Source organism: Nicotiana tomentosiformis, chromosome 7 (assembly GCF_000390325.3).
Source record: "Nicotiana tomentosiformis chromosome 7, ASM39032v3, whole genome shotgun sequence".
NCBI lineage: Eukaryota > Viridiplantae > Streptophyta > Magnoliopsida > Solanales > Solanaceae > Nicotiana > Nicotiana tomentosiformis.
Genome location: NC_090818.1, coordinates 9,861,211 through 9,881,992, shown reverse-complemented (window position 1 = coordinate 9,881,992; position 20,782 = coordinate 9,861,211). Strand labels below are relative to the sequence as shown.

General features: G+C 38.3%; 3 protein-coding genes across 3 annotated transcripts; 2 read left to right on the top strand and 1 right to left on the bottom strand.

Moving 5' to 3' along the window:
- The first annotated feature begins 7,833 nt into the window (after positions 1-7,833).
- LOC104088069 (uncharacterized) lies at positions 7,834-8,938 on the top strand. Its single transcript, XM_009592689.1, has 2 exons — positions 7,834-8,271; positions 8,402-8,938. The coding sequence occupies exons 1-2, from the start codon at positions 7,834-7,836 to the stop codon at positions 8,936-8,938; spliced, it is 975 nt and encodes a 324-aa protein (XP_009590984.1).
- Positions 8,939-10,025: 1,087 nt separating this feature from the next.
- Positions 10,026-16,513, top strand: LOC104088045 (protein ACTIVITY OF BC1 COMPLEX KINASE 7, chloroplastic). Its single transcript, XM_009592654.4, has 18 exons — positions 10,026-10,162; positions 10,852-11,426; positions 11,593-11,736; positions 11,869-11,994; positions 12,172-12,259; positions 12,336-12,429; positions 12,995-13,088; positions 13,213-13,267; positions 13,353-13,444; positions 13,562-13,732; positions 14,196-14,252; positions 14,377-14,460; positions 15,251-15,335; positions 15,422-15,483; positions 15,565-15,639; positions 15,747-15,851; positions 16,025-16,166; positions 16,248-16,513. The coding sequence occupies exons 2-18, from the start codon at positions 10,866-10,868 to the stop codon at positions 16,319-16,321; spliced, it is 2,109 nt and encodes a 702-aa protein (XP_009590949.1). The 5' UTR covers positions 10,026-10,162; positions 10,852-10,865; the 3' UTR covers positions 16,322-16,513.
- A 146-nt stretch (positions 16,514-16,659) lies between these two features.
- LOC104088039 (pentatricopeptide repeat-containing protein At5g61990, mitochondrial-like) lies at positions 16,660-20,782 on the bottom strand. Its single transcript, XM_009592646.3, has 2 exons — positions 17,332-20,782; positions 16,660-17,215 (listed from the first exon to the last, which is right to left on the bottom strand). Exon 1 carries the CDS (start codon positions 20,648-20,650, stop codon positions 17,531-17,533), a length of 3,120 nt encoding a protein of 1,039 aa, XP_009590941.1. The 5' UTR covers positions 20,651-20,782; the 3' UTR covers positions 16,660-17,215; positions 17,332-17,530.

Below are 20,782 nucleotides of genomic sequence, written 5' to 3'. Positions count from 1 at the left end.
ACAAGGTATCCAGTTAGTGAAGATTATCTGTATTTACAATTCAGGCAGAGAAATATAAGCATTCTGAGTTACTTTCAATAATAACAAAGATATATTCACTTGACAATACCCATTTCAGTTATGCCCTGTGGGAGCTAATAGATATAATTTTAGAGAAGGATGGGATATCAGCATCCAGATGGGGTTAGAGTAACCCAAAATTGTAGATGGATTGTTATCATTAGCTCACATTTCTGAGGGATATTGCAAACGTGGTAATGGTTCTCCTTGTGAGACACCCAGATGTTGCACTCTAGAATAGTACAATTAGATATGAATACTATAATGTTCAGAAATTTCAGAAGATTGGCATTGGAATCCTATATTTACCTTTGTATGGCTCTCGTCCTATTAAAGAGAGAGTGTTAGGCGACGCGGAGAGCCAGTGAGTTTAATCAAGGGGGGCTAAAAGTGAATGAATGTTTTAAAGAAGTTTTCATAATAAGGTGATATAGAGAAATATTAGCAGTAGAATAAGAAGAAAATAAATGAAGCATTATGAGTAATTTGTGATAAATGGATGATAACGGTAAATCAAAATATGACAGGACTACAGATTCTATAGTCAAGTGAAGGAAAGGACAAGAAGTTACATGCCTTGAGACAATAAAAGAGTATAAGCCATAAAGTCATGTCCCCATATCGAGAAATGAGTTGGTGATTCATACGTGATTACCAGAAGGAAAAGTTAGACCCCCGGAGTAATAGAAATTAGTATGGGCTAGTGAATAAGATAAACTGAACATGAATTCGGGACCAAAGGATTTGATAATAGTTGACATCGTGAGAATTTCAGAGATCGCGTTCCGGGCGATAATTGAATGGACAACAGAAGAATAACTTTTAAAGGTCATTCCGGAAGACGTTTCCCTAAAACAAACATTGTGAGAAGAGTTAAGCTTAAGGGACTAAGTGTGCCAGTTATACTAGGTGTCACCTTTGTGTGTAAGAAATTAAATTATCCCTGGTACATAAGGGTTACCGCAAGGCAAGTAAGAGTCTGTAAAGATGTGAAAAAATGCCAAATATGAAGAGGTGAAACATTTATAGGTAAATCTTCATAGAAATAAATGTTAGTGCTCCCCTAAAGAGGGGAAAATGGTGTGATATGGTATTAAGTCGGAGTTATGTGGTTAAGGTAACTATGAAATAGTAAAGGAAGAATGTGGTAGAAAGGCGAAAGGAATGAGATTGCATTTATTCAGATCCTACGGATATGATACGATTCCAGAACATTATGTAAGCATGACGACGGGGAGAAGCAGTAAGGGTTCCATCACTAGATGCTATTGATAAATAAGTGCAAATGAACACTGGATACATAAGGAGCCAGTGTGCGGGACAAGGTAAGACAAAGGATATAACCCAAGAGAGATTACACAGAATATAGATATGAGAATGGACTAACTTGTAGTTAGTAGTTGATTCAAGAAGATCCTAGACATGTCTAAACAAGAGGATATAGACAAAGCGGCAGGTTGTGCAAGATAAACATAGTGAAACCCAACATAGGGAATTCAGTCTCACAAATATGATGACATCGTAATCCTTGAGAAATATTCAGATAGGAGTTGGGTTGTACAGTCAAATATTTCAGTTCAGAATCAACCTTATGAGCACAAGGGCGTGGAGGTAAGTAATTAAGGATAATTATAGGTGAGTAAGAACGTCAAAAAAAATTCTTTCGGGTATACGATGTAATAAGATCGCAGCTTTACAAGAGTCAAAGGGTCACCCTTAAGTACTACAAAGAAAGACTAGCTAAGGGAATAAGGAAGAAGGCTTAAACTTAAGCATATTGACATAAGGAAGAAATGGTCTTGTAACAACAGTCTCACTACAACATTGTATGCACTCCATAAGAAAGTGGCACCTATCGTGGCTAATGAACGGGAAGAAAAAAAATCAAAAGATGATATTTGAGATCATATGAGTTACAGGAAATTCCAGTATTTGTGGGCAATGAGATAAGCCATGTATTCATGCAACAAGTGGCAGAACGACCATGAAAAGTAATCGCTTATGTTTAAAGACAACTAAGAAAGCACGAGAAGAATTATCTGACCCACGATTTAGAGTTAGCCGCGGTGCTTCATGCACCAAAGATGTGGAGGCACTATTTGTATGGCATTTATGTTGATACATATACGGATCATAAGAGCCTTTAATATATCTTCAATCAAAAGGAATTGAATTTACACCAAAGGCGATGGTTGGAGCTACTAAAAGACTATGATGTTGATATTTTATACCATCCAGGAAAGGCGAATGTAGTAGCCGACGCCCTCAACCGTAGATCTATGGGTAGCCTGTCATATTTACAGCTAGAGAAGTGTGGGATAGCCCATGAAATTGATCAGCTAGCTAGTCTTGGAGTTCGATTACTGGACTCAGGTGATACCGGAGTTACTATTCATAGGAAGCAAAATAGGATGACACATAGGAGTAAGTAGATCCCGGATCAAATAGAACTGAAGCATCTCTACTGCAAACTGAAATAGTACCTTTGATAACAGCGTCAGATGACTCAACCTCAGGCCTGGCTGGGAAGGCATAACACCGGGGCTGGGCCCCACTACCTTGAACTACGTCCCTGGGACTACCTCTAGCTGGCTGATCTCCACCTCTAACGGCCTGACCTCCACCTCTAACTGTCTGGCCTCTACCTCTGGCTGCCTGACCCCTGCCTCTGGCTGGCTGAGCAGGTGGTGCAGCAACCGGTGCCGAAACTATGGCACGAGAACTCTGATGCTGTGAGCTGCCCGTTGCTCGAGGGCAAAATCTAGCAATGTGCCTCGGATCACCACAAGTATAACATAACTTCGGTTGCTGTGACTGCTGACCCTGAAACTGACCCTGTCAACCTGAATAACCACCCTGATAACTCTGGAGTGGAGGTGCACTAATAGGAGTTGGTGGTGCACTGTAGTCTAGCTGGTCGGAATAATTCATCTGAGGGCCACGACCACCTGAGGCACCGTGGGATGCCTGGAGCGCTGAATGAAACGGCCTGGGAGGATGGCCTCTACCAAAAGTACTCTTGCCTCTAGATGAGGAAACGCTGAACTCATCGGAATGACGAGGCCTCTTGTCAGACCCCTGACCTCCCTGATTAAGAACCATTTCGACTCGTCTAGCGACAGTAGCAGCCGCCTGAAAAGAAATCTCACTCCCTGTCTCCTTAGCCATCTGCAATCTGATAAGCTGAGCATCAATAAACCTCCTCACCCTCTCTCTCGGTGGGAAGCAAAAGAATGGCATGACGGGTCAAATCCACAAAACGGGCCTCATACTGAGTAACAGTTATACTGCCCTGCTGAAGACGCTCAAACTGATGGCGACGCTCATTTCTCAATGTGATAGGCAGAAACTTCTCTATGAAGAGCTGAAAGAATTGGTCCCAAGTAAGAGCAGGCGACCCAGCTGGTCTGGTCAACAAGTAATCTCTCCACCATTTCTTGGCAGAACCAGTCATCTGAAATGCAGCAAAATCAACCCCATTGGTCTCCACTATACCCATGTTTTGTAGAACCTCGTGACAGCTGTCAAGATACTCCTGGGGATCCTCTGAAGGAGCACCGCTGAAGTGAACAGGAAAGAGCTTGATAAACCTGTCTAATCTCCATAAGGCCTCAGAAGACATAGCTGGCCCATCTCCGACCTGTGCCGCAATAACCGGCTGAACTAATCCGATTGGCTGAGCTGCTAGAGCCTGATACTGGGGAGCTATCTACTCCGGAGCGGGAGTGGTGGGAGTCTGAGCTCCTCCTCCAGCCTGAGATACTGCTGGTGCCATGGGAAATGCGCCAGTTTGGGCCACACTGTCCATAAGGCCCACCAAACGGACCAAAGCGTCCTGAAGTACTGGGGTAGCAATGAACCCCTCCTAAACCTGAGTTGGTCCGACAGGAATAGTCTGGGCTGGAACCTCCTCGTCAAGCTCTATCTGAGGCTCCACTGCTGGGGTTGCTGCTCAAGCCCTAGGCTGAGCCCTGCCCCTGCCCCTGCCTCGGCCTCTGGCACGGCCTCGGCCTCGACCTCTGCCCCGCGTAGGAGCTGCCACTGGAGGCTCTGGCTGCTGCTCAGCTGAGGAAGCGGTACGTGTTCTCCCCATCTGCGAGAGAATAAGAGTAGAAGATTTCAATCGGTATTGAGAAAGCAAAATCGCACAACAGAGAAGAAAAGAAGTGAAACTTGTTCCTAAACTTCATAGCCTCTGGAAGATAAGCACAGACGTCTCCGTACCGATCCTCCAGACTCTACTAAGCTTGTTCGTGAATCGTGAGACCTAAGCAACCTAGTTCTCTGATACTAACTATCACGACCCGAAATTTCCCACCGACGGGACCGTAATGGCGCCTAACATTTCACTTGCTAGACAAGCTAACGTTAGAGAATCATTAACCAATTCCTTATTTTCATTCAGTAATTAATAATAATTAACTAAGATGAAATATAACAGGTGCGGAATATCATAAATCTGTACTAACTACTACCACACGGATCTAGAGTCACAATTCAGGAGCATTCTAGAATTTGCTACAAGTAATAGTCAGAAAGAAATACAACTGTCTGAATGGAAGAAACAGTAGAACAGAAAAGATAGACGGGGACTTCAAGGTCTGTGAACGCCAACATATCTACCTTGAGTCACCGTACAGCGGACCAATAGCAGAATCTCGATCAACCCGAGCCGGTATCAAAATCTGCACAGAAAGTGCAGAGTGCAACATCAGTACAACCGACTATATGTACTGGTAAGTGTCGAGCCTAACCTCGGCGAAGTAGTGACGAGGCTAGGACAAGACACCCACATATAACCTGAACAGTATAATCATGCTAGTGGCAACAACAATAAATAAAGAAATAATGCAGAAATAATGGGAGGGGAACATACAGTGGGGGATATGCAACATAAAAAAAGTGAGAATAATGAAAAGACAAAATTGAACCGGAATCCTTAAACGAATTGAGCAATTAAGACAGCAAAGAAAATTGCACAGCATCACCCTTCGTGCTTTTACTCTCAACCTCACCAAGTAACAAATAAGACTGCACGTCATCACCCTTCGTGCTTTTACTCTTCACAATATAAATAAATCTTGCACGGCATCACTCTTCGTGCTTTACACTTTTCCTCACAATATAAATAAATCATGCACGCCATCACCCCTCGTGCTTTACACTCTTCCTCACAATATATATATATATATATATATATATATATATATATATATATATATATATATATATATAAATCATGCACGGCATCACCCTTCGTGCTTTACACTCTTCCTCGCAATATAAATAAATCATGCACGGCATCACTCTTCATATTTTACACTCTTCCTCACAATTCACAGAATCAATAACAATGGTTAGAGAGAAGTTTCGCAAGAAATTAATATTTCATCAATGATTACTTTCACAATTTAACATCTCAACCTCGAATCAATATTCACAATTTTATCGACCTTGGTGGAACCGGATACAAGTCTCTCAGCATTTCAACAACAACAATAAGCATGGATAACAAGATTTAAGACTACCAATTTGTAAGAAATGGAATTTCACTCGCATGTTATGACTCGACCACAACGTATAGATGCTCGTCACCTCAACTATACATCGTATTCAACAACAAAACACGTAGCAAATACTCACACAATACCTATTCCCTCAAGCCAAAGTTAGACACAACATTTACCTCACTCTGAAGGCCACTTAATTCTGAATCATAGCTTTCCCTTTGGAATTCACCTCCAAACCACTCTTATCTATTCAAAAATGACTCAATAATATCAAATATTGCTTAAGAAATCAATTATATTGCATAAATTAAATTCCCCAAATTTTCCTCCAAAAGTTAAAAAAAGGACCCCGGGCCCGCTTGGTCAAAACCCGAGGTTCGGACCAAAATCCTTTTACTCATTCACCTCCGAGTCCGAATATGTAATTAGTTTTGGAATCCGACTTCAAATTGAGGTCTAAATCCTCAAATTTTGAAATTCCTAAGTTCTACCCAAAAATCCTAATTTCACCACAAATAAATTCTAGATTCTAGGTTGAAATCTTGTTATAAGATGTAAAAGATTGAAAGAAAAGAGTTAGGAATCACTTACCTATGATTTGGGGAAGATTTTATCTTTGGCAAATCGCCTCTTAAGGTTTAGGGTTTTGAAAATATGAAGAATGAATGAAAAATTCCGTCTAAGTCTAAAGTTATCAGATGCGGATGTTGCATTTGCGACCCGAGCTTCGCAATTGCGAAGCTCGCAAATGCGAGGGAGTCATCGCAAATGCGAGAACCTTCACATTTTCGCTGCCTTTGCAAATGTGAAGAGTATGTCGCATTTGCGACAATTTGCCCATCGCAATTGCGGGTAGAAGTTCACATTTGCGAACATGCCCTTCCCCAGACCCCCTTCGCAATTGCGAGAACTGCTAGCCTAGGCTTTCTTCGCAATTGCGATAAAAACCTCGCAATTGCCATACCTGCTTGGTTCGCATTTGTGAAGCTTGATCTCGCAATTGCGAGATCAGAGGCCTGCTACAGACACCAGTTACACTAGCAAATTTCTAAGTTCCAAAATCACTCTGTAGCCTACCCGAAACTCACCCGAGCCCTCGGGGCTCCAAACCAAACATGCACACAAGTCTAAAAATATCATATGAACTTGCTCGCGTGATCAAATTGTCAAAATAACACCTAAAACTACGAATTTAGCACCAAATCAAATGAAATTCTCAAAAACACTTTAAAATTCATATCTTCTCAACTAGACGTCCGAATCACGTCAAATCAACTCCGTTTCTCATCAAATTTCACTGACAAATCTTAAATATCATAATGAAACTGTACCGAGCTCCGGAACCAAAATACGAACATGATACCAATAATGCCAAGCATCAATCAATTCTTAAAAATAATTAATTTTCAGACTTTTAATTTTTATCAAAAATTCATAACTTGAGCTAGGGACCTCCGAATTCGATTTCGGACATACGCCCAGGTCCTATAATTCGATACGGACTTACCGGACCATCAAAATACAGATTCGGGCCTGATTACCAAAAATATTGACCGAAGTCAAAAATCAATTTTTAAGGTAAAACTTCTTATTTTCATTAGTTTTCAACATAAAAGCTTTCCGAAAAACTGTCCGGACTGTGCACGTAAATCGAGAAGGGTAAAAATGAGATTTTTAAGGCTTAAGAGCGCATATTCGAGTTCTAAAATATAAGATGATCTTTTGGGTCATCACATATATATGCATTTGAGAAGCAATCTGATCAAGTTAAGCATGATTACTTGATTCGCTTAATTGCTTCGGTTAATGTCGTAAGACTTCTTTTGAAGCAAGGATTTGCATTTCGGGGTCATGATGAATCTAAAACATCATTTAACAGGGGTAATTTTTTTGAAATTCTCTCATGGTATGCAAAAGAATGTAATAAAATTCATGATTATGTATTGGAATATGCTCCTCAAAATGATCAGATGACTTCTCCAATGATTCAAAGAAGGCAATTGTTGATTTACTTGATAAACATTCCTTAAGTCTATCATATGTTCATGGGCAATGTTACGATGGAGCAAGTAATATGCAAGGTAAGCTCAATGGCCTTAAAATGTTGATTAGGCAAGAAAGTAGATCGGCTCACTCTATTCATTGTTTTGCTCACCAACTTCAATTAACTCTTGTTGCGGTTTCAAAAAAATATATTCAAGTAGGAGAACTTGTAGTTTTGGTCTCAAATATTTTGAATGTGTTGGGATCTTCTTTTAAGCGTATGGATGAATTTCGAGAATCTCAAAAGGAAAGAATTGAAGAGGCATTAGATATGGGTGAGCTTAAAACTGGTAGAGGCTTGAATCAAGAACTTGGTCTTTCAAGAGCTTGTGATACTCGTTGGGGATCTCATTACAAATCTTTTAAAAATTTTATTCTTATGTTTGGCTCTATTTTTGATGTTCTTGAAGTACTTGTTGTTGATGCACGTTTGATGGATGACATAGCCAAGGCAATAGGATATCTCAAAACTTGTCAAACATTTGAGGTTTCATTCATGTTGCATTTGATGATAGATGTTTTAGCAATCACAAATGAGCTAAATAAATGCTTACAAAAAAAGGAGCAAGATATCGCAAATACCATGCTACTTGTAGAAGTAGCAAAGAGAAGGTTGCAAAGTTTAAGAGAAGATGAATGGGATTCACTTATTGAAAAAGTATCTACATTCAGTATCAAGTATGGCATTTTGATACCTAATTTTGATGAGCCATACGTTAACTCTTTAAGATCACGACGTAAATCTATCGATCATACTATTTCATTATCATGTTGATGTGTTTTGTAAGATTATTGATTGGCAAATTCAAGAACTCAATGGTCGTTTTGACGAATTGACTACTAATTTGCTTCATGGAGTTGCTTGTTTGAATCCAATTGACTCATTTTCTAGTTTTGACATCAAGAAGATCATGAAAATGGCAAAATTATATCCTGATGTCTTTGATGAAGTTAGTATGGGTGATCTTGAGAATCAACTTGTGACATACATTATTGATGTATGTGATATTGATGAAAGGTTCTCCAATTTGAATGGACTTTGTGATCTTTTAAGAAAATTGGTTCAGACAAAGAAGAATTTAAACTTCCCTCTTGTATTCTGCTTGGTGAAATTTACTTTGCTTTTGCCAGTTGCCACTGCATCGGTTGAAAGAGCTTTTTCGGCAATGATGTTTATCAAGAATGACATGCGGAATCGAATGAATGATGAACTTTTGAGTGGTTGTTTGGTGCCTTATGTAGAAAAAGATGTATTTAATACTATATCTAATGATGATATTATAAAAACATTTCGAGAAATGAAACCTCGTCGAGTACCATTGTAATAATATAATATTATTTTGCTTTAGGCTGTGGTAACTTTGGTTTTGCTTCTAAGGTAGAGTTACATGCTTTTCGTCACAGCTTTTGCTTGTAATAGTTTGTTGGGTGTGTATTATCTGATGTGCTGAATCTTCTTGATTTGTTCCTCTTTTCCCCTATACTGCTTCTTATAGCTATATGTAGCTCAGATGAATAAAAAATGGTGTCTTCCTTTGAACCTACCCTTGTCTGCTTTCTCAAGCTCGTTAGTATGTGTTTATTCCCAATGTTTTGGGCAGTTCACAAATTATCAGCTTGTTTGTTTAGTGTCTATCTAGCTTTCTGCTTGATTCACCATATGAGAAAATTTTGGTCTGAAAAGAAAAAAAAATATTGTTGTTCTTGTTGTTTCACTAGTAGAATCATTTTTTTTAATTTCTTCTTTAGATCTTGACACCTCTTTGTGTAAATTCTGGCTCCGCCACTGCGTACCACATGTTCCCTTAATATTGTAGAATATAATTGGTACTTCTAACCTTTTTTCTTAGTAGTCGCATTAATGAAATAAGACACTATAGTGTAAGAAAATAAGATATGTATTTACAGGCAAGCCTTTTTAAAAATCTTAAAAATAAGACATATAATTTGCTAATAACTTACGTAAAGATTTCTTATACTAACGTGTGTTAAAACCTTTTTACGTTCCTTCCCGTCCGTCCCTTTGTTGATTTTTATTTTTATATGTGAAAACAGTGAGAGTATGAGTTGTAAGGAGAATAAAATGAACGCGTCAGAGCAATAGAGACCAGTAACAGTAAACCAAAAGAAATAAGAGGAAATTAGGTGGACAACGCAATTACAATAAGTCCCACCAATGAAAATGGTGGTGCCTATTCATTTCAATATATCTCATTTTCTGTTCTTTGTCTGTTAGTTAGTTTCTTCACTCAAATTGGTAGAAAAAAACCTCAAGAAAGAAGAAAAATGTAAACTTTATGATATAAATTGAAAAGAAACAAAAATATCAAAAAGGAGGTGCCAAGAGTGCACGTTAAGTGTTTGCTCTTTTTTCAGCTTTCTTTTGAGCATTAGAAGAGCAAACAGACCAAAACAAGTGACCCAAAAAACTGGCAGTAGAAACTGAAACCAAACTCAGTTCTTTTAAAAGGGTCCACAAGAATTCTAATAAAAGATTGATTGATAATATAAAAAGGCTTCTGATTCTTGTTCTTCTTCTTCAGTTCATTGTAAGTGCTTCTACCCTCTTAGTATTTTAAATTCTAATGTATATTTGATAAGTGGGGTGGGGAAAGTTTGACTTTTTTGACAATTGCTATAATGGGATTTGTATGAGAAACTTTAAGAGTGTGAGCCTAAGATTGAATTTTTTCCTGCTTTTGTTGCTAATGGAATCTATTATTCTCTTTTTTCTTAGATAATATGTTTATTGATTTCATTGATTCTCAATTATTAATGAATACGTTCATATAGTCAGGTTATTGTCTGCTTGTTTTTTATTACATACAACTGACCAAACTGTTGTTAGGATACCTCTGAGATTGACGGATCGAATCTACTTGCCTTAAAAGACTAAGTATATGGTCCTGCATAGAGCGGAATGGATGCACGCGATTCATAAATTAACGCTAAAGCTGTCTCCATGTTACTTATAGGCCACGTGTTCGAGCCGTAGAAGTAGGCACTAATGGGAAACAATTATTATTATTATTTCGAAGGAGGCTAGTGATTGGGTAAAGAATTTGATGTTGGTTATAGATGACCAAATTTATCAGTGATATAGTTGGGCAATACTATATTTTTCATTCAAATTGCTCGTAGTCGTAGATGTTAAATGTTTTATGAGCTACCACGTAGTTGATTTGTTCATTGCTGGCTCTAATCAACTTTTTGGATCTCTTAATTGGCTCATGTTCAGGTTTCATATCATAAATGGCGGCAATGTTGGCTTCTCAAAGCTGTTATTGCCGCAGAGGAGAACTGATAAATCATGGAAGTAATGTAAACAATCTCAGTTTTTCAGGCTCAATCTCTATACTATTTTTGTCGAAATATGATAAACAATCTGGTAAACCACCTAGAAAGATTCACCGGCTTAAAGTGCAAATGCAACAGACGGAGTCCCCTGAAAAAGTTGGTATAAATGGTCGTCCAGTTAAGATGGTACCTACAAGTGAAGTTACAAAGAGAAAAGTGTCATCTGTAAATGGTGCTGAGATAGTCAATGGATCCACACAAAGAATTAATGGCGCAAGTATAGTTAAGCGAGCTGCTGCTCCTGCCCCTATGAAGAAACAAAAATCTAAAGAACTTCCGCCCGTCGAAGATCTAAAGGTTTTACCTTCAGATGAAGGTTTCAGCTGGGCTAATGAGAACTACAACTCAGTCCAAAGAAGTGTAGATGTGTGGTCCTTTGTCCTTTCATTACGGGTTCGCGTATTCTTGGACAATGCAAAATGGACATATGTGGGAGGCTTCACTGAAGATAAACAGGTTAGTTTTTCTCTTCTCTCTTTATTCAATTTGAATTGATATTTGAGGGTAACACGGTACCAAGTCCGGAGCAAAAATCATGCAATGATTCTCTCTTGTTGCTTCCTCGTCTCCTCGGATTATGTTATTTTACGAGCATTATGAGTAACAAGCTTTATACCTGCAGAAAATCAGAAGACGTGGAACTGCGTCATGGTTAAGAGAATGTGTGCTTCAGCTTGGTCCTACTTTTATCAAACTTGGGCAGTTATCCTCTACTAGATCTGATCTATTTCCTAGAGAATTTGTCGATGAGCTTGCTAAATTGCAGGTATAACTTGGCTTCTCTCTGAGAAAGTGAACCTGCTCTCCTCAATTACTTGCAAAATTGTGTATTAGTTCACACTTGAAAATGAATTATCCGAGCATGACTTTGATTTTATATTGCATTGTAATCATTCAGGACAGAGTACCTGCCTTCTCCCCCAAGAAATCAAAAGAGTTTATTAAAAAGGAGCTGGGAGTTCCAGTTGATCTTTTGTATAAAGAGTTTGAAGATCAACCCATTGCAGCAGCTAGTCTTGGTCAGGTGTTTGGTTTATTTATATTTTTCTTTTGTATCTTAGAAGTGAAATGTCCTCTTTAATCTCTGAATTGAGATTATACATTCCGTCAAATTTGATGACACTAAACGACTTTGTGCAACTGGTCTTCAATGCGCTGCAAGTAATTCTTCCTGATTTTTTTGTTCATATAATGCTCTTAGGTGCATCGGGCTATCTTACATAATGGAGAGAAAGTTGTTGTAAAAGTTCAGAGACCCGGTCTAAAGAAACTATTTGACATTGATCTGAGTAAGTATTATGCACTAAAGTTAGTCAATCTTGCTTAGTGTTTACTGGAAAGTCCAACATTCTTCTTTTGATGCAGAAAATTTAAAGTTGATTGCGGAGTACTTTCAGAAAAGTGAAACTCTTGGCGGTCCAACTCGGGACTGGATAGGAATATATGAAGAATGTGCTAAGTAAGCCACAATATTCTAGTCCATCCTCTCAAGAAGCTAAGACTATGTGGCAATAGCTAGAACAAGCAATTTTCACCCCTTAATGCTACTTTATTACTCAAACGCACTTCCTTATCTCCTGCTGCATAAGTTAAACAATTCAACCTTTCTTTTCATTCTAGCCAATGAAGTCATCTAATTGGTGCTGAAGGAAGTACTATTTTATAGTTCTCGAACCCCTTGCGTTGATATTGGTCTTCACATTATGTAAAACAAGAGGAAGTTTTAGAAAAGAAGTTTGAGGGTAAAAATTGCGCAAGACCATGTGACCTCAGGGCCGATAAAGGTTCAGAAGTCAACTTAAAGAATGCATATCTGCTATCCTGCAAGAACCACAGACCTTGATTCTCAGTTAGAGTTGCTTTACTCAGTATTTTATATCCTCTACTTATTTTTTGGATAATTCAGTGCCCAACAAGTCACCATTTGATTGAGATTCAATAAGAATCCCCAAATGTTATGTTAAAAAAGAAAGGATGGGATTATCTTAATATCTTCTAAACTTTGTCTTCATGAAAATTTTCAGGATATTGTATGAGGAAATCGATTATATAAATGAAGGGAAGAATGCTGATAGATTTCGCCGAGACTTTCGCAATATAAAGTGGGTCCGAGTTCCTGTATGTTTCCTTCCAAGTTCCAAGACAATAATATATTCTTTTCTTCCTTCTATTGCTGATTGTTACTATAAGTCACTTTCTTATACCTTGTTTCTTAACGCTACCTTTCTCTGTTCCAAAATAGTTGGTATATTGGGACTATACAGCAACGAAGGTTTTGACTCTTGAATATGTCCCAGGTTCCTCTCTGTCCTTTCTCCTTTTTATTCAATAAACACTTTCATTCGATTTATCTGCTTAAGATTTCATTACCTTAATGAGCAGGGATAAAGATCAACCAGTTGGATCTAATAGATGCACGGGGTTATAGCAGATCCCGAATTGCGTCACGTGCCATTGAAGCCTACTTAATTCAGGTGAGTTACTTAATTTTGTGATCATTCTAAAACCAGCGGTATAGATGCGAATCAGCTAGGTAGTTGCTATTTTCCTTTGTGTTTGGTACTATTTTTCCTGGCATTACCTAATTGCAGATACTGAGGACTGGTTTTTTCCACGCTGATCCACATCCGGGAAATCTTGCAATTGACACTGACGAAGCTTTAATCTATTATGACTTTGGTATGATGGGAGACATCAAGAGTTTCACAAGAGAGAGATTATTGGGTGTTTTTTATGCTGTTTATGAAAAGGACGCGAAAAAGGTCAGTCTAGTTGTTTCTTTTGTTGGATTATACTAAAAAAATAATTAGGAACCCAAATGCTGAGCTAAGCTTATACTCTTCAGTAGTCTTACTCTAAGCTGATGCAAAACCACCTGCTATTGTTATGGTCCCAACCAGCTCTATGATTAACACATTTCTTTATTAAAAATTCTTTTTTTCTTTTTGTGTGTGGTTTTCCTCCATTCTGTTTCTTGAGCCGAGGGTCTACCGGAAACAACCTCTATACCTTCATAAGATAGGGGTAAGGTCTGCGTACACACTACCCTCCCCACACCCCACTTGTGGGACTTTACTGGGTTTGTTGTTGTTGTTGTTTTTTCTCCTTTCTGTCGAAGGACATTTACTTATTTTTCTTGCTTTTGGAGATTGCTTTCAAATACTATGGAGTAAATAGAGCCAATTCTTTGTACACATTAATAAGACAGATATTATGTCTACACAGGTTATGCAAGGGCTAATTGATCTGGGAGCGCTTCAGCCTACAGGAGACATGTCAGCTGTAAGCACATATCCTAACCCCCAATCCCTGCAAATAAAAAGGAAGAAAAAAGCGAATGAATTTAAGGGATTGTCTAATACTGGCTATCTATTGACACTACCTAAAACTTTTTGTTTCTTCTTAGGTGAGGAGATCTGTTCAGTTTTTCTTAGATAACTTGTTGAATCAAAGACCAGATCAACAGCAGACTTTGTCTGCAATCGGTGAGGTACGCAGAATTTGCAATTTTTTCTTAAAAATAACAAAGTTTCTTAGTACTTCTGGCACATTAGGATATCGACTAGAATAATATATGGTTGATTATGTTTGCTTCAAATATTTGTATGATTCACTCGTTCAAAAGTGCTTACGTCGATTAGCCCAAGTTTCTCATGGCATCCCTTTTTGCTTGAAACTCACTTTGTCAAGATCCTAGATTGTTTTTTGGAAAGTCCACATCAGAATTTGGAAAATGGTTTAGGAAATTAGACAGATGTGTTGCATTGTTTTTGTTCCATGTCTAGGCACTTGCTTTTTGACATTTTTTTACGCACTGCTATCAAATAAGAAGTTATCTTCATAGCTGAAGCAATTCTTATTCTCACGCGCCATAGATGCTTGCATTTTTTCTTCGTCCGCTATTAATAGTTAGTATACCAGTATTCTATATTACATATTAAAGGACTTAAGAGGTTGTTAATAACTGTCAAGGATTAGAACTTAAGATGTGGCTAGTAAAATATAATTTAGTTGGCCAACAAGCATCAAGCAAACAAAACAAAGCAATGATTAAGCAAAAAGAATTAGCTGGTGTGGGTATTAGTTCTAATGGTTTTCTGAATCATTAGCAGTTCTGTGAAGCCGGTTGGATCACGCTCACTAGGCTTTTCAACTAACTTGCAAAATCTTGAATTCAAAGAATTAATCTCAGTAGCTCTGGAATTTGAAGAAATAGAGGTTACTTTCATTTCCAACTACCTTTGCATGTTTCTCAATGTAACAAGAGGATGATATTGCAGGATTTGTTTGCTATAGCAACTGATCAACCATTCCGTTTTCCTTCGACTTTTACATTTGTGCTCAGGGCATTTTCGACGCTTGAAGGTGCTCTCTCTCTCTCTCTCTCTCTCTCTCTCTCTCTCTCTCTCTCTCTCTCTCTTGAAAAACCATCTGTTGTTGTATTATTGCAGGAATCGGCTATATATTGGATCCTGATTTCTCCTTCCCTAAGATTGCAGCACCATATGCACAGGTTGATGATCAAACATCTACACCTTCAGACAATAAAATGTAGCCCCTTTTATCATCTAATATTATTCGATTTATCCTGCAGGAGCTCTTGGACTTGAGACAGAAACAGAGAAGTGGTCCTCAGCTTGTTCAGGAAATAAGGAAGCAAGCCGATGATGTACCTTATCAAACCTTAATTTGCTTCTTGCTAACAATGTCTTGCTTTAAGATCCTCTCAAATAAGTATCACTGATGTATATACCACCTTATGTGAAATACTTTCAGGCACGAACATACACTATTTCCATGCCTTACAGAGTTCAGCGGATAGAAGAGATCGTTAAACAGCTTGAATCCGGAGATTTGAAACTCAGAGTTAGGGTCCTTGAGGTAATTAGTCCAATAGAAATTAGTGTGACTTGCATCAATTATTCGATTTGGTTAACGAGCTTATAGTCTTAGGGACACAGGCTATGATCTCCATTGAGTGAACATCTTTAACAAATAGTCTAATGCAAATCATTTCATTTTCTAATACTTCTTGAAATTGTGATCTTTTTAAGTCCGAGAGAGCAGCTCGAAAAGCTACAATTCTTCAAATGGCGACCATGTACACAGTTATAGGGGGTACCCTCCTAAATCTTGGTGTCACATTTAGCAATCAAGGAAGTCAAATATTTGCAAATGGATCTTTTATTGGTGCAGGTGACTTTTTACCTCAGGTTTAGTTAATATGAATTATACTTGTTTTTGCTGCCAAAGATTAACTTTATCTTTTGTATGCAGGTGTTTTCCTTGCTCTCTTTATTAGGTCCATGCAAAGAGTGAACAAACTTGATAAATTTGAGAAAATGATTTAAAGTCATTATACATTTCCTCCTTTTCCCCCTTTTGGCTTTTGTCTATTTTTTCTTTTTAAATTATTATTTTTGTGGGGGAGAGGGGGAGGGGGGAGCTGAAATGTTCCTTATATTTGTAACCATGTCCAGATTTATGTATAGCAATAAATTTATATTTTATACTTCAAATTAAGGAATGCAACTTTATCTCCAGACTGGAATTACTCTCTCTCAATCTCAATAGTTCAAAAGCTCATATTTTAAAAACATCAGAATATAATTGCATTCTAAAGTGATGTTGTTGAGAGGAATGATAGGTCATATCCTCTTCAAAATTCCAAAGTATGTGCAACAACATATCAAGAATTCTCATTTCATTTGGCTTTATTCAACACTTACTCTTTGTTCCAACAAAAGTTAATGAGAACAATTTACAGTTACGTCCATACTATGTAGACATTTGTAAATAAGGTGAAAATATGAGAAAATACTACTCTAATACAAATAATAAAAAGAGGAAAACACTAAGTAGGCAAATGTGATCAAAGAGCTATGAGCCCCTTTAGCTTTAAGAATGCCTTGTCACTATGGAGAACCAACAAGCTGCACCACTTAGCACTAACTCACGTTAAAACCTGGGCGTGTTGGGCGGGTCAAATGGGTTTGGGCTACTTTTGCGACCCCTACACATATACAGTGCAACAAGATCTTGCTATGGTTAAGTAGCCTTCTTCCTCTTTTTTGTAAACTTCAAAAAGAGTAAGAAAATGTAACAGTAAGTTAAATCTATTCTTTACTTTTCTTGTTTGTTATGAAACTACTCCTGAAGGTTTTAGGAAACTCTCTCCTTAACTCGAGTGGAACAAAATATTCTTCCTCTTATCTGAGCTAACAGGTTCAGTTGTAAACGGAAACCTGAAAAATGGTAAAGTTAAATGGGGGATGAGCTCAAGGTAAGCTAACAATACAGTAATGGTTAAACAGCTCTTACTCTAAAAAAATCAGAATATGAACAAGACTAGTTCAATTACCTCATGAAGTGATCAACATGTTATGTACTAGAAGCTGCCATCCATTTTAGCCTAGAAGCCTCCAAATTGAAATGGTTCTAGTGTAGCTACGCCCGTGGTGAAATCTCTTGCTGTCTTCCACTTCCAGAGAAGTAGCTGTTCTCATCGCCTTATGAACACACAGCATTCAACCAACTTGCTTCAAAACATTCTTTGCATCCTATGAAGAAGCAGTACTTTGGTTTCTCACAGCATGCTCCTCGAACGAATCATTTTCATCATCATCAGTCACTAAAGAACCTACTTTACTATCCTTAAGTAAATCAGAGAAAGTAGTGGAGTCTGAAATCCAACCAAATCTTGCCATAGCCGTGATTACCTGGCATACTTCGTCTGTATCAGTATCACCTTTCAGTGAAAAACTACGAGCTATAGCACTACAGGTCGTATGGCTGAGCACAAACCCTTTCTCCCCCATCTCAAGAAGAAATTCCAATGCTTTATCATACTTCTCATCCAAGCATAATGCTTCAATCAGTGACTCACAGGCACTTACGCTTAGAGGCATGCTCTTCTTCAACATTTCTATAAATAACTCGAATGCATCAAGTAAGTTCCCTTCCTTAGAGAAAGCATCCAGAACAACAGAATGAGTGCCATTCTCGGGATGGACACCCTTTTTCACCATTTCTCGGAACAAGGCACAAAGTCTTGATCTCCCACCTATCACATGATAGCCATGAAAAATTCTACTGTAAGTTGCAGTGGTAGGCAAGAGATGCCTTTGTTGCATTTCTGATATCACCAATTCTGCTTCCTTCATCAGTCCATCCTTGCATAGCTGCTCAACGAGTGTCGCGTATGTGTCGTGATCAAGTTCAATGCATCCCTCTATCATCTTTTCCAGCAACTGCATAGTTTCCAGCACATTTCCATTCTTCAAGAATCTATCAATCAATGTGTTAAAAGCTTTAGTAGAAGCTATTCCCATTTGCAACATTTCCTGAAGCAAGTCCTGAGCTTTCTGCAAGTTCCCAGTCTTACAGCATCCATCAAAAAGAGCATTATAAACGATCCTACGTGGAGACATCCCCCTAAGTATCATAGAGTCAAACAAGCCAAATGCCTCGGACAACTGTCCTCCTTTAGCTAAACCACATATCACGGCAGTGTATGTCGCTCTATTTGGTCTTGAACCTTCTTTTAAGATGACATCTAATGTCATTTTAGCTCTCTCCGTTTGACCTGCTCTAAAGAGCCCAACAATTAAGTGATTGCGAGTACGTAAGCTGGGACGGATACCTCTGTTTTGTGTTTCCTCATAAAGAGTAAAGGCCTTTTCAATCTCACAGTGTTTAACGAAATAACAGATGAGAGCTTCATACGAGGAAACGTCAGCAACTAGATTCTTGCTGTGAAGTTCTGAAATGACTTCAGCTGCTTCTAGCATTTTTCCATTCACCAACAGACTACGAAGGAGGACAAGGTAGACCTCACGCGCTTCCAGAACCCCCAGAGCAAGCATACTTCTAAATACCCCAAAAGTTTCGCTTACCTTACCTCTTTTGCAGTTCGCACTGATCAAAGCACTATAAATAGCTTTGTTGGGCTTAAACCCATGATGTAGCATCTGAGATAAGTAGCTATCTGCATTTTGCAAGTCCCCCGTTCCACAATATCCAATAATGAAGGCTTCATAAGTATACTGGTCGGGTTTCAGGCCTCTATCCAGCATTTCAACCAAACAAGCGTGAGCAGTTTTCATCTTCCGCGCTCTACAGAGGCCCTTAATAACAATATTGTAATGGGGAGTAGCTGGCTCAATCCCCTGCTCGTGCATTGCCTCCAAAGTCATCTTCAACCGTTGTGAGTGGCCTTTACGAGCATTAGTCATCAACAAAGTTCTCCAGGTATGAACATTTCGCTTCCAATTCTCCTGTATCAAGTCTTGAAGAAAAGACCTAGCCGTGTTCAGATATTTATTGCGGCAGAGACAATCAATTATCAAACAATAGGTTGACTCAACAGGGGCCAGATTTTTCTTCTTCATTTCTTCAAGAAGCTCCAAAACAGTAGTGACATTACAACCTTGACGACAATGTCCCTCAATCAACAAGGTATAAGTGGTCAAATCAGGCTCGATACCTTCTCTAGTCATCTCATCCACAAGTTCTTGTGCCTTCTCCATCTTACCACACTTGCAGAGGCCACGAAGAAGTGTATTACACACGGCTAAATCAACGCCTTTAGCGTCCTTTATATCCTTCAATTTGAAAGCCTTGCCCACATCATCATGTTTCAAGTAATAGTTAAGTAAAGCTTCATAAACAACTGTATCAGGCTTCACTCCCCTCTCAGTCATCTCAGCTAATACCATTATCGCCTCTCTAAATCTATTCGCAGCACAAAGCCCATCAATAATCGTGGTATAAATATAAATATTAGGGACTAACGACTTGGCTAACATGCAATTTTTAAGCTCAATTGCCTCATCTACATGTCCACCTCTAAACAACCCCTTCATCAAAAAATTGTACGTAAACATATTCGGACAAAGCTCCTTCTCTTCCATCTCAGCAAAAACTTTCTTGGCCTCACTAACATTCCCCTCTCTACAATGAGCATCCACCATATTCGTATACGCAAAGGCATCGAATGTAACATTCGCTTCACGCATCGCATTACAGACTTGCCAAAACAATCTAAAGTTGCTAGATTTCAACAGATCAGTCAACAAGCGATTACAATAAAACAAACTAGGCACATAATCAAGATCTTTATGAGCAAAAACAACACCAGAAGCTTCAAACAAGAACCCCTTTTCTCTATACTTATCCATCAACAACCCAAATATCCCAAGATCAAATTTTTTTCTAGACCCATCAAATTCTTTTTTACAATTATGAATAGAACTCAAAACATCTAAAGGGGGCAAACCAAAACTGATCAAAAGTTCAAGAACAGTATTAGTAGGACCATACAAGCTACTACTAAATAAAAGAGCAACTAAATATGAGTGAATATTCAAATCTGAGTCAATACCAACTTTGTGTTTTGACCATTGAAAGAAGCTGAGGAGACGTTCAAGATGGTCAGTCAATTGTTGTTGGCCAAGAACAGAGCGAATTATATGTGGGTTTAGATTTTTGCGTAGGTTTGAGTATGAGGAGGATTCAATGAGGCTTTTCCATTTCTTGTGTTTGAGAATTTGGGTGAGTTCTTGGACCAAGATTTGGTTATTCTGGGGAAGTTGAGGAGAGTTGCAATAATAATTTGTGTTATGAAATGTAGCTTTTTGTTCAATACATCTTGTGATTTTTCTATGCAAATTCCTCCACATTGTTTTTGGAATTTTTCAGTTCCTACTGGAGAATTTGGAAGATGGGCTTTTATATTTTCCTTTTTCGTTAGTAATAGAATGCAGCAGAACTAACAGTGAGATAGTGTAGTGAGAAATGGAGCAGCTCGGCAT

Bases quoted from the DNA above. Each gene is read 5' to 3' on its own strand.
- LOC104088069 (XM_009592689.1), top strand. From the start codon at position 7,834: ATGGATGAATTTCGAGAATCTCAAAAGGAAAGAATTGAAGAGGCATTA. The intron at 8,272-8,401 runs GTATCTACATTC...GTGTTTTGTAAG, and splicing joins GGGATTCACTTATTGAAAAA to ATTATTGATTGGCAAATTCA.
- LOC104088045 (XM_009592654.4), top strand. From the start codon at position 10,866: ATGGCGGCAATGTTGGCTTCTCAAAGCTGTTATTGCCGCAGAGGAGAA. The intron at 12,430-12,994 runs GTAAGCCACAAT...GAAAATTTTCAG, and splicing joins ATATATGAAGAATGTGCTAA to GATATTGTATGAGGAAATCG. The intron at 14,253-14,376 runs GTAAGCACATAT...GTTTCTTCTTAG, and splicing joins CTACAGGAGACATGTCAGCT to GTGAGGAGATCTGTTCAGTT.
- LOC104088039 (XM_009592646.3), bottom strand. From the start codon at position 20,650: ATGTGGAGGAATTTGCATAGAAAAATCACAAGATGTATTGAACAAAAA.